Source organism: Podarcis tiliguerta, assembly GCF_965153285.1.
Source record: "Podarcis tiliguerta genome assembly, chromosome: 1".
NCBI lineage: Eukaryota > Metazoa > Chordata > Lepidosauria > Squamata > Lacertidae > Podarcis > Podarcis tiliguerta.
This window is the reverse complement of record NC_139534.1, coordinates 131279679-131293181: the sequence shown is the minus strand read 5'-3', so window position 1 is coordinate 131293181 and position 13503 is coordinate 131279679. Positions and strand designations below refer to the sequence as shown.

The 13503-nt window shown below is 50.9% G+C and overlaps 1 protein-coding gene across 6 annotated transcripts in view; it reads right to left on the bottom strand.

The window, feature by feature from the left end:
* TRIM9 (tripartite motif containing 9) overlaps positions 1-6393 on the bottom strand; it is a 75259-nt gene extending 68866 nt beyond the window's left edge. For all 6 annotated transcript variants that reach the window (XM_083435544.1, XM_083435546.1, XM_083435547.1 and 3 more), the window contains exon 1: positions 5374-6393. In XM_083435544.1, the coding sequence (XP_083291670.1) occupies positions 5374-6210 (837 nt within the window). In that variant the 5' untranslated portion in view covers positions 6211-6393. The remainder of the gene's footprint in view (positions 1-5373) is intronic.
* Between the last annotated feature and the right edge of the window lie 7110 nt (positions 6394-13503).

Here is a 13503-nt window from a genome sequence, read left to right as displayed (position 1 = left end):
CCACTCCAGCAGGAAGGTAAACGCCGTTTCCGTGCGCTGCTCTGGTTCGCCAGAAGCGGCTTCGTCATGCTGGCCACATGACCCGGCCAGTAAAGCGAGATGAGCGCCGCAACTCCAGAGTCGGTCACAACTGGACCTAATGGTTAGGGGTCCCTTTACCTTTACTATCCTCAACATTCCCACATGGACAACTTTTGCTTGGTTACGAAAAGCAGGTGAAGTCCCAGGCCCTGTGTCTTTCTCCAAAGAGTTCTCCAGGAAGTTTTGTTTGATGCCATCCACGACCAGACCAAGGCATTTTGCCACCTGAGGCAGAAGAACATTTGACCATCCCCTAATTCCACATATAGAATTACATCTTACTTCCACACTGGTGACATTCCCCACCATGCCTGAGGCAGCAGGTCAGATTTTTAAGTGGGGCAGGAGTGGCCATGTGGAAACAGCAGAGACTGGCTGGGGGCCCAGAAGGAACAGCCAGAAACTGCTGCTGCTACTCCTGAGTCAATGCTGCCTGAGGCAGTTGCCTTACTCGACCTAATAGCAGGGCCAACCCTAAACCCCCTTGCCTGCAAAAAGGAAACCACCACCACATTTGGTCTAATAGGAGTTACTTGGCCGTTCACCTGTCGATATCTATGAATTACGGTCTCGAAAACGAGGCAATTCAGTACGTCTCGGAAGATCATTAGAATTCATTACAATGATGAATTAAAATGTATTTCAGAAGGCTGATTTTAAATGCATTCCTCTTAACAGAACTGGGCCAGGCAAGCTGACTTTGGTGCAGCGATGCCACTTTGCTGAAGTGGAATTATTGGGCGAGGGCTGAGGGGACCTGGGTTCAGAGGTCCTGAAACTCATGAGATGGCCTTGGGCCAGCCACTGTTCCCTAGCCCGTGGGGATGAAAACACTGTGTATCCATGTACTGATTAATAATAATAATAATAATAATAATAATAGCATTCTCATATGCGAGAGAAAGAGGATGGATAATTAATAAATAAAATATCCTCGCCTACTCATCTAAAGCCATCTAACAGATAAGCTGTAATGCATGCAACAAAGATGATCAAGGGTCTGGAAAACAAGCCTTATGAGGAACAGTTGAGGGAGTTGGGGGTTCTTAGCCTGGAGAAGAGGACACTGAGAAGAGATGTAATGGGCATCTTCAAATATCTTAAGGGCTGTCACATGGAAGAAGAAGAAGAGGAAGAAGAGTTTGGATTTGATATCCCGCCTTTCACTCCCCTTCAGGAGTCTCAAAGCGGCTCACATTCTCCTTTCCCTTCCTCCCCCACAACAAACACTCTGTGAGGTGAGTGGGGCTGAGAGACTTCAAAGAAGCGTGACTGGCCCAAGGTCACCCAGCAGCTGCATGTGGAGGAGCGGAGACGCGAACCCGGTTCCCCAGATTACGAGACTACCGCTCTTAACCACTACACCACACTGGCACACTGGAAGGAGGAGCAAGCTTGTTTTCTCCTGCTCCGGAGGGTAGGACTCGAACCCATGGATTTAAGTGACATGGATTCCAACTAAACATGAGAAAGAACCTTCTGGAATGCACTCCTTCAGAAGGTGGTGGACTCTCCTTCCTTGGAGGTTTTAAAGCAGAGTTTGTGTGGCCATCTGTCAGGGATGTTTTAGTTGAGATTCCAGCACTGCAGAGGGTTGGACTAGATGACCCTCAAGGCCCCTTCCAATTCTAGAATTCTATGATTCTATGATGGGGTGGTGGTGACAGAAATGAGAGAGAAAGGAAGGTTGGAAAAGAAGGGAGAATGTGGGAGAAAGAGAGAAAAGAAGTGGGAGAGAGAGGGAGAGAGAGGGAGAGAGAGAGAGAGAAGTGGGTGGCTGAAAGAGAGAAATGGGGTGACCTGTCCAGTTCTGCCCATCACTGGCTCTGACTCCAATACCTCCCCTCTGTCTATGGCCAACCCTGGTCTGCATCCCCCGACCAATAATTACCTGATGGGAGTTGTAGTCCAAAACACTTGGGGTGCACCAGGTTGCAGAAGGCAAGGCTAGTGCCTTGGCTGTAGGACACCCTTGTTTCCAAATGCTCCCACCGCAAAAAATGACATTTTGTGTATTCCTGGTTCATGTGGCTTGAGGAGAAATGTCCCATTGCCACATCTCACACGGCACCTTGAGCAGCGCTAAATTCATTACAGTGGTACCTCAGGTTACAGACACTTCAGGTTACATACGCTTCAGGTTACAGACTCCGCTAACCCAGAAATATTACCTCGAGTTAAAAACTTTGCTTCAGGATGAGAACAGAAATCGCGCGGCAGCAGTGGGAGGCCCCATTAGTTAAAGTGGTACCTCAGGTTAAGAACAGTTTCAGGTTAAGAACGGACCTCCAGAACGAATTAGGTACTTAACCCGAGGTACCACTGTATTGACTATGAGTCCTGAAGCTAAAAGCTTTGGCTGCTCTTAAGTCATAGCATACCACATAGATTGTTTCAGCAATCCATGCAAAAACCCAGAGAAGAGCGAGGCAGTGTGATTATCCCCACATTTGTGATCCTGAGGGCACTTTGCATTTCATGGATGAGCAGAGAAGAAACAGGGTCTCCTTGCTCACAATGCAACACTTAGCCGTAATTTTGCACACACTGTTGGTTCTGGCTACACCAGGCAGAATCGTAGCTGGAGTTTCAACCGACGGTGACGGGCGTACATGCGCTTCATCTCCAACAGAGGCAGATGCTTCTGGTTTGCGCATTGGAACATGGACTTCACAGTCCGGGTGCGACATTTGCAAAAAGCAAAAAACCACCACCGCCAAACCCTCTCCAGGGATAAATGTGTCACTAGGTGGCTTCTTCCCACACACCATACTGAACATGCCACATCCTGGCTCCCTGCCCAGACAGCTCAGTGAGGGTGATCGGGTGTGTGTGTGAGAGGGGAATCAATTATGCCGATGTGCATCCATGCGCTGATGCCCGGCTTACGTGTTCCATCAGGGTACGTGGGGGAGGAGGGGATATCCAGCCACATCAGAGTCGCTTATCTGCCCTAGTTACCTCAGAGGCAGGGTCACAATCCTGCAGCCAGATCTCCTGTGACAGCTAGACATGGGTAGCCGGTGGGTGGGTGGGTGGAGTGGGGTGTAGAATGGGTGGATTTGGTGGGAGACTAAAACCGTACCCCTCATCTCATTCTTCCCACTCACCACTGGAGTGGCTGCTCCATATTTATTCAGCCAGCCAACCTGGTGTCTTCCAGATGTTGTCAAACTATAACTCCCATTGCATTCGTGCCGGCTGGGGCCGATGAGAGTTGCAGTCTGACAACATCAGGAGGGCATTGGGTTGGCAAAGGCTGCATCAAGCAACATCAAGTGTCATCTGAAATAATTTGTAGAGAGGCTGGTCAGCATTCAGGAGAGAAATCTAATCCTCCAGAAAGCAGCCTCCGAAATCTCCTCCGATACTCTTGAGATCTGTCACTGGCTTAAAGCCCCTCTCTCCACAGATCCTTCATCTGAACCCAAGAATTCATATTCTTCCCAATGCCAATGGCCAGCTCTGTCGTCAGTGAAGGAACAGGGCTGAAAATATCACCTCTGACAGGCATAGGCAAAGCGTCTCCCCCTCTCAACAAAATAAACACGACACATTCCTGCGCATATGGCAACACAGAAATGCAGCTGAGAGACCCGAAGCAGCTGCACCGAGCCAGGATTGATCCCAGCACCCTGCCCACCACCCCTGGCTCTAGATATCTGGTCCTGCCCTTTGCAGCCTCCCTGAAAAACGAGAGGTGCATTTGCAAGCTTGTGGGGGTTCCTGTGGGGAACGTCGCTTAGATGTGGGCAAAAGCAATGGAAGCCTGGGCAGTCCCAGGGGTGATATAAGGACAGTCGAGGGCTGCAGCATAACAAAGTCTATCCCACCCCTGTTCCTGACCACCCCCCACACCCACTCATCTGTCAATGTTAAATTCATCCACCCCCCATGCCCCCCACCCCCACCCCAAGGACTGTGTTGCTTTGCACTGCAGGCAGCTTGGTGCAAACACTTGAACAGCAGCCAAGAAGATGGGGGTGGGGGTGGCAAGAGCCTAGGGGAAAGAGGCAATGGAGCCCCAGCAGTTCTGGGCTTCGAAATCAGGGTGAGAGACGCCCCAAAAAGCAGCTGGATTGGCTGACAGACAGGAGGGGCAGCAGCTGGGGGGGGGGGTCTGGAAAGGGACTCCTGGAAGCCCACCGAGGAGCAAAGCCTGGGAAGAAGGTTGTTTACATGGAGCTGAGACTGAATCATTAAAGGCGGGGGAGGGAGATGGGGGGTGGGATTGATTAGTCAGGTAGGGAGGAAGCTGGCTGATGAGAGGAAAGGGGTGGGAGGGTGGGAGGGAGCGAAGGAAGGAAGGATGAGAGTGTTCGCTCGTCCATACTGTCATTTAATATGGATGTACATCCATTGATTCTCCATTACCCTTATGACGTTCTCCTGCAAATCGCTGCCTCCACAAACGTTCCTTCTCCCTCAGTCTGGATTTTCACATACCAGGCATACTCTAAAAATGAGAGGGTATGAGAAAATCCGAATGGAGCGAGAGGAAAGTGTGGGGAGGCAGTGATTTAGAGGAGAGCGTCCTATGGGCAAATGAAAATTAACGGAGGGACAGGAAGCTTGCTATTCACATTGAGGGACGGTGTGGATGAACCCTAAGGAGGGACCTTGCAGAAAAAGACAAAGTGGGGCAATGAAGGGAGTCAAGAAAGGGAAGAAGGGAACTCTTCAAAGCTGACTGCCCAACTAGTGCCCACCAGCTGCTTGGGACTACAACTCCCATCAGCCCCAGTGAGCCATGGTGGGGGCTCTGGAGTTGTAGTCAGGTAACATCTGGTCGGGGGGCACCAAGTTGAGGAAGACGGAGAGAGAGAAAAAGAGAGGGGGGGAAAGGAGAGGGAGAGTTGGAGACTGAAGACATTAAAACAGAACCAAGTGAAGAGGTAGATAAGTGAGAGAGAAAGAGATGGAGAGAGAAGAGAAGAGAAATGAAAAGAATGGATGGATAGGAGAGATGGGAAGACCCCCCCCCCCCCAGAATGGACCAGGAGCTGCCTTCAGGTTACTGCATGCCAGCCCTATAGTATAGTGGTTAGAGTGTTGAACTAGGGCCTGGGAGACCAGGGTTCGAATCCCCAATTGAATCTCCATGGGTGACCTTGGGCCAGTCACTGTCTCTCAGCCTACCCTACCTGGCACAGAATTGTTGTGGGTTGCAATGTGCAGTGGGGAGAACCATTAGCTCCTTGGAGAAAAGGGTAATATATAAATGCAATAAGCAAACAAATAAAAGGCCTTCCCACCTCCCGCCCGCTCACAGACACACTCCCGGGGGCTGACCTTGTGGAGCTTCCACATGGCACCCAGGGCCTTGACCTCGTGACTGGAGTGCTTGCCCTCCTCCAGGCATTGGTAGCAGACGGGCACCTTGCACTGGACGCAGTACATGCTGTGGTTCTCCAGCTCGTGGTCGGTGCAGGTGGAGATCTTGCGCGGGCTGAGCCTCCGGCTGACCCGGCCCTGGGCAGGGGGCAACAAGCGGTGCTTGGCTAGCGGCCCCCGCGGCGGGTGGCAGCGCAGGCGGCAGGGGTCGCAGTAGAAGACGTCGCACTGCTCGCACATGACGGTGGCCTCCTTGGGCGCCTTCTCGCACAGCTGGCAGCGCAGGGCGGCCGCCTTGCTCTGCTGGTAGCGGTCGATGACGCCCTCCAGGACGCGGTTCTTGGGGAAGCCGCGCAGGCCCCGCTCGTCCAGGATCAGGCTGCGGTGGCACTGCGGGCACGTCAGGCAGGAGTTGCGCGGCACCGGCGCCAGAGAAGCGGCCGAGGCCGGCGGCAGGTGCGCGGCGGGCGGCACGGTCGGCGGGAAGACGCGCACGCCGTTGGGAGACTTCTGGCACGGCGTGGTGGGCGCGCTGGCGAAGCCGCCGTACGAGCCGTAGCCGCTGTCCGCTTCGCTGTACAGGCTCATCTTATCCAGGTCCAGGTAGTCATAATCGGAGGCTGAGCCGCCGGAGCCCGAGGCGCGACGGCTCTGCGGCGAGTCCGCCTCGGGCGTCTGCACCAGGATGTTGCGGGCGCACGCCTGGCACAGGTTGTGCGAGCAGGGCAGGATCAGCGGCTCCCGGTAGAAGGAGCCGCACACCGGGCACTTGAGCTCCTCTTCCATCTCGTCCATGGAGCACAGCAGCCGCCGCTGCCCCTCGACGGCCACCGGCAGCAGCAGCAGCGAGCGAGCGGAGGCGCTTTCAGCACCACGGAGCTTTCAGCACCACGGACGGCGGACAGCGCCTGCTGCTGCTGCTGCGCCGACGGCCAGCCTTGCTCTGCCTGCGCGTCGCCAGTCTCTGCGAGCGCCTGGCTGCCGCAGCCGCCCCTCCACTCCTCGGGGCCCCCCCCCACGCTCGCCATTGGCCAGCTCGAGCCCAGTGCCCGGCCTCCATTGGCCCAGGGAAGCCGCCCCCGGAGAGAAGAGCTCCTCCTCCTGCCCCCCTGCCCTCGCCGAGGAGGGGGCGGCCGCAGCAGAGGAGAGGCGACGCTCCTGCTGCGGAAAAGGAAGCGCACGTCCTCTCTGGAGCGTTGGATGCGGCTTAGGCGCCCACCCGCACTCCCAGGACACCCTCGGGTGCTTCGCCCAGGAGGACGCCGTCGCCCAGTACAAGGGGATCACGGGTTGGCTGGGGGAACCGCAGCCCAGTTGGGACTGGGAGACCTGTAAATGGGATTGCGGGGGGGGGGGGCTGAACGTGGCGGGTTGGATCCCCGTTTAGCGCAGCATCTTGGCCAGACTGATGCGTCTGGGAAGCTTGCAAATCAGGCGGGAAGGCGATTGCCCCTCTCCCTGTTTAATCTCTTCTCCGCCACCCAGTCCCGCGCCACTCGCAGTTAATATCTGAAGACCATTTGCCTCTGAACACAGAGGGCAGGGATGGGGCCCCCGAAGTACTTCAGATGCTATTGGACTGCAGAGGTCACCACCCTCTGACCATTGATCGTGCTGGCTTAGAATGTTGGCAGCTGGAGTCCAATAACATCTGGAAAACACCTGTTTTAGGGCCATCCATGCATCACCTCCTATTGTGGTAGCAAAAGTCCACAAATTAATCCTGGACTGGGAGAAGACTTCCCTGGTGTCTCTTAGGAGTCATTTTTGTCTGTGTGGTCTGTGAGGGGTCTGTGTGTTATCCAACACAGCTGTTCCACTAGAGCAGTGGATTTCTGCTTCAGCCACAGAATTCCCCTCCCCCCCCCTCTCTCCTCCTCTATTCACCTCCCAGAGGTAACAATCCCCAGAGTTCCCTGGGAAGAGAGATTAATTGTTAAACTTCCTTCCGGCAACTCCTGCAGCCAAGCTGGTGCCCGCCAATCCATACCCACGTGGGACATCTTCAGGAATAGAAAAGGCCAAGGTATAAACCCTTTTCTCCTGGCCTGGAGGCAAGCACTCCTCCTGCAAGAACTTAGTTCCCTCCGCCTCTCTGCCCTGAGCCTCTGCAGCTCAGGAGAGGCTGGAGGGTTCCCGGACCCAGAGGCAACCTCAGCTTCCCCTAACGGGGCTGAGAGTGGAGCACCTGTAGGCAATGGGTCCTCCATCACCTCCGGAGCCAGAGCAGGCTCAGCTGGTGCCTGCACCTGAGGATCCAGCACAGGTGAGGACCCTTCAGGCTCAGGCCCCAGCCCCGGCTCAGCTGGCTCTGGAGGCGGGGAACCCTGTGCAGGCTGGGATTGCTCAGGTCCGAATCCCAGGCCATCACACCCTCATTTATTATCCTCTTTGCCTTCTGTAGCTGCAACCCCTCTCTACACACACACACACACACACACACACACACACCACCAAGCCGGGCTTCCCTTTGGCCAAGTAAAAACCTCCTCTTCTCAAATGTTTGCGCCTCTGTGGGCAACCCTGGGTCATTTATCATTGCATCGGGGTGGAGGGTCTGCTTAGCCTGCAAATGAGCAGCAAACCTCCCCATAGGGAAACCAGGAAGTGTGTGGCTGCTTTCCCCCTCCACCTCCCCTTCCTCATGTACCATCATCTCATCCTGTGGCTTTCTACCTGACACGATGTTTCAGCCCTCTGTAACTCGACGAGACAATGCTTTGGGTCATACAAGATGCTGCTGCTGCCTCCTTGTCATGTTCAATATTGCCCCGAGGAGTGTTGCTGTTTTCATAAGCAAAAGAGCTGTAATCATTGCTTCCCTGCTCGCTAAACTCTTTGGAGAGACGCAGCGGTGGTTAGGAGTGTGGGAAAAGGTTATGAAACCAGATATAGATTTCCTGGTTTGTTTGCGCATGCACACGGCAGTTAAATAATGAGGAACAGAAAGGCAGTCTTCAAAGTTTGAATATGCCCAGATTTTTCCTTTCTTGAGAGTCAATGGAAGGTAGCCATCTCCAGTAAAAGAATTTGGGTGTCCTAAAAGGGGACAGCAGAGTGAGAGGTGGGTCTGAGATGACCTATAGTGCTCTGGTGCAGTTCCTCTCCCCCCCCCCAAAAAAAAACATTTTATTGTTTTCAAGTTTTTATACAAGAAGCAACCATCAGTATTCAGCAATCCACACACAGAGAGAGATGCACTAAATATCTGTTTAGTCACATCTAACTTTGAAGTCATTCCAGTTTTTAGGCAAAGGCATCATTCCACAAATTTCCATGTGCCCTCTGAGGCCCATAGCCATGTTTTGCCAGCGTTGCAGGTATAATAAAACTACGCCAGGTTGATTGAAAGTATTGGTTTCCATGGGTTGTCGGTTTGTCCATTTATACTCTTATAAAAGCTGGGTACCTGCCCCTCTCTCTGCTGAGCGGTGGCAAGAGCCCAAGTGGTGCCAACCACCTGGCTTTAGGAATATGGCTTTTGGAGACGCAGGACTGAGATTTGGATATGCTTCAAGGTCCAGACTATGGCAAGTCCCGGAATATTAATAATTGTAATTTGGATGAGAATTTGTTCTTTTTTATTTCAGTTTTTTATTTTAATTGGATTATGATTTGACATGTTAATTGGATGTTTTATATTGGAAAATTAATAAAAATGATTTAACAAATTAATATGGCTTATGGAAGAGTGGGGGAAACTGTGGAGAGTGAATTTACTGGTTGTATACTATTAAAAGAAAATTATATGAAAATGATATATAGATGGTATATTACATCTGAAAATATAGCCAAAATGTACAGAACAGGCTCCAATAAGTGTTGGAAATGTAAAGAAGAGGAAGGCACTTTTTTCATATGTGGTGGAGCTGCAAATTGATTAAAAATTATTGAGATATGATTTATAAGGAAATTAAGAAAATGTTTAAGTTCACCTTTACTAAAAAAAAGCCAGAAGCTTTTTTATTAGGCATTTCAGGTCATGAATTGCCAACAGAAAAAAAGAAATTCTTCATGGACGCTATGAATGCAGCTAGGATGCTACTAGCCCAAAGATGGAAAAGTGAAGAAATACCAACTAAAGAAGAATGGCTACAAAAACTGATGGAATACGCTGAAATGGCAGAACTAACAGAAAGGCTCAGAGACAAAGACAATAGAGAATTTAAAAAAAGATTGGGAACCATTTATGCTGTACTTACAGAAACAATGTAAAGAAATAGATTCACGAGCAGGGTTTGAGTAAACATGTACAATTATCAAAAATAAGTATAAAAACTATAAAGATGATGCCAAAGTGATAAAAGATAACAATAATCTATATACAATTTATATAGAGATTCCCTATGAAGGTACAGGAAAGCAAGCAGGGGAAACCAATATTGGGGGGAACCAGAATAGGAGGTTGAGAGAAGCCGGGGGGGGGGGAATTGGGGAAATGCATTTCTTTATTTTGATGAATTGATATGATGTAATATGATAAACCTAAACAGCATCTTAAAAAGCAGAGACATCACCTTGCCAACAAAGGCCCGTATAGTTAAAGCTATGGTTTTCCCAGTAGTGATGTATGGAAGTGAGAGCTGGACCATAAAGAAGGCTAATCGCCAAAGAATGGATGCTTTCGAATTATGGTGCTGGAGGAGACTCTTGAGAGTCCCACGGACTGCAAGAAGATCCAACCTCTCCATTCTTAAGGAAATCAGCCCTGAGTGCTCATTGGAAGGACAGATCCTGAAGCTGAGGCTCCAAGACTTTGGCCACCTCATGAGAAGACTCCCTGGAAAAGACCCTGATGTTGGGAAAGATGGAGGGCACAAGGAGAAGGGGAAGACAGAGGACGAGATGGTGGGACAGTGTTCTCGAAGGTGCCAACATGAGTTTAACCAAAGTGTGGGAGGCAGTGGAAGACAGGAGGGCCTGGCGTGCTCTGGTCCATGGGGTCACGAAGAAGTGGACATGCCTAAACGACTAAACAACAACAATATGATAAAAATGTAAAATTTAATAAAAGCTTTCTTAAAATAATAATAATAATATGGCTTATTCACCTTCCATCTGCATGGAGTCCAGATCTTACTGCATAGTCATTTCAAGAGACCGCAGTGCAGGCTGCCTGCAGCCAGTCTCTCCCAAGAACCGACTTGTGTAACAATATTAAACGCCTGAGTTGTGAGGTCCTGATCTCAAACATGCCTGCATTTAGAGTCTTCCAGCTCTTTGCAATAGTAAGCCATCAGGCAAGTAACTAGATACTTGTGGGAAAGTTGTTGAGCAGCTTCTGAGTAGTACAACGGAAGGGCTATTTTAGGAGTATCTTGTTTTGTGATAAGACCTGCTAGCTCCTCTCCCCTTTCAGCAAGGCTTGCCCAAGAAAGATGCTGTTGGACTCCAACCAATGGCTTCAAGTTACAAGAAAGGAGATTCGAAGCATCAGGAAGGCCTTTCTGGAGGCAAGAGCTGTTTGATGGTGGAACAGACTCCATCAGAAAGTGGTGGGCTTTCCTTCATTGGAGGTTTTAAAGCAGATGTTGAATGCTCATCTGCCAGGGATGATTTAGTTGAGATTCTTGCATCCCAGGGGGTTGGACTACATGATCCCTGGGGTCCCTTCCAACTCCACATTTCTGTGATTCCATGATTCAGCCCATAGCTGTCAACTGTCCCTTATTTGGTGGGAAACTCCCTTATCCCAGCGCCATGTCCCACTGCTGTCCCTTATTGATGATGTCCCTTAAATTTCCTGGGTTTCAAAGGAAGCAGCTCCTCTCCCTCCCTCCCTGCCAGGGAGGAGGGAGGCTCCAACTGTGTTGTTTGGCTGTGTTGCTCACCCAATAAGGAGTCTAAGAATGACTGGGGGGTGGAGCTTGCATGCCTTGTGCCGATCAAATCGGCTGCGTTGCCTGGGGACTCACCTTTGCTCAGCACTTCCCAGCGGAGAGGAGACGGTGGTTTTCCTTGCTGCATCCCCTTTGCCGGGTTGCTGCGCTGTGGGAACCACCGCTTGAGGCTTCGTTTGGCTGCTGGCTGGGCTTTCTGCATTGGCTTGGAGGGGCTCAGAAGTTGAACATACCTGCGCTTGGAAAATCCCTTATTTTGGCTGCTGATCCCTTATTTTCGAGGCTGCTGATCCCTTATTTTCAAATCTGTAAGTTGACAGCTATGATTCAGCCACACAAGTGGCTGGCATTGTGTGTGTGCTCGGTACTTCACTGGAGAGAACCAGCTGCCAGGGGCAAAACTAGGCTTTATTTCACCTGGGGCAAATATGTACACACACAGGCTGGGAGCCTCAATCATGGCCCTCTGGAAGCTTTGCTCCAGGCAAAAGAAACCTGGCTAGCTCCCACCCTACCCTGTAGCTACAGCTCTGCCAACAGCCAGGACAAATCTGCATTTCCTCAATGTGTGGGCTGGTCCTGAGGTTGATAACTGGCCATTCAGAAGAACAGGGCATCTGCTGAAGCACTGCAGATTTCGTAACGGGCGCTCTCTCCAGTCTCATTTCTCCCTGCCTTCCTTGCCAGGATCCAGCACTCAGCTACTTTGAGTGAGTCATCCCTCCTTCCCCAATCCTGCAACGAGAGTCTCATGCCAAAACTCCTTCCTCAGCCAAACATCCCCCATCAAGCTGGAGCCAATTCATCATAAACTCACAAAAAACAAAGGCCCATCAGCTCTGAGATTCTGCGTCCATCCGAATGACACAGCTCTAAAGCAAGGCACAATGGAGATGGCTGATTCGTCCCGGACACCTGCTCTGGTCAAGCCACACCCCTCACTGGCCCTCCTCCATCACAGAATTATAGAATTGTGAAGTTGGCAGGGACACCAAGGGTCATCTAGTCCAACCCCATGACAAGGGTGAACCTTGGTAATATGGCGCCATTGCAAGGGCTAAATTCAAGGCACTCCTGCCCCTCACACCTCCTCAAAGCTGGGTAAGGGAGATGCTGGGCTTTGGGAAGGAGGCACTGTGGGGTGTAATCCACTGGGAGCAGTCAAATACAACATTCCTTGTTTTCCTAGAATGGACATGCAGGGGAATGTTTGGTCCAGCCAGTTGAAATGTTCTGCTCCTCCTGGCCTGGAGCATCCTTCCTTTGCATGTGATAGAAGGTGGGCGTGACCTTACCTGTCCAGGTTACAAAAGGACGAGTCACGCAGCACACCTGTCTCTTCTTGACCTCCTTCTTCGTTTGACCAGCTTTTAGCCTGGAATGCTCTGCTAGCTCTCAGCTATCAGAAGCACTGTGGCTATTCCCCATATGGCGTAGATCCACATTTACATATTTGCAACTAAGTCTGCCTTCAGGGATCCAACTGTGAACTGATGTAAGTAAACTTCTTTTATTGACTTTAAATAAGATTGTGGTGTCTTTATTCTTTTAAGGGGGATTTAAGGAAACTTACTAGGAGTATACAATTCAATCTGAGGCAGACTGAATTGTATAATAGTGAGAGGCTTACACGAGCCTGCAACCAGCTGTCTGCTGTGCATGTAAAAAGGGGAATGTAACTCTGCTAAGTAAAGGGACTTGCTAGTGCAAGTTAGGAAGGATATTAATAAACAATATATCCTCTCCTGCCACCCTGAACATTCCCACAGGCACAAGGCTTTGGCAGGGTCCTAGAGCCCTCCCTCCTACTTCATAAATCTGGGCAAGCACTAACTAGGCTTGGGGAAGGAAGAGGGAGGACTCTAGGACCCTGTCAGAGCCCTGACACCTCCTTTCCAAAGTCCAGCACTGACTAGTGTGAAAGTATCCCCTTGGTCCTTGCACCCTGTGATTGCACTGCCCTAAATCTGTCTCTGCCCATGCAAAACAGGAATCACAGCTAACAAATCCCTGACTGATAGCCACCCAGCCTCTGTTTATAAACCTCCAATGAAGGAAAGCCCACCGCCTTCCGAGGTCATCTGTTCCACAGTCTAACAGCACTTGCCATCAGAAACTTCTTCCTGATGTATAGCTGGAATCTCCTTTCTTGCCCATTGAATCCATACGCTCCTTGAGAGTCTTTGCGCAGGTGGCACTGTGGTCTCAACCACCAAGCCTCTTGGGCTTGCCAATTGGAGGGTCAGTG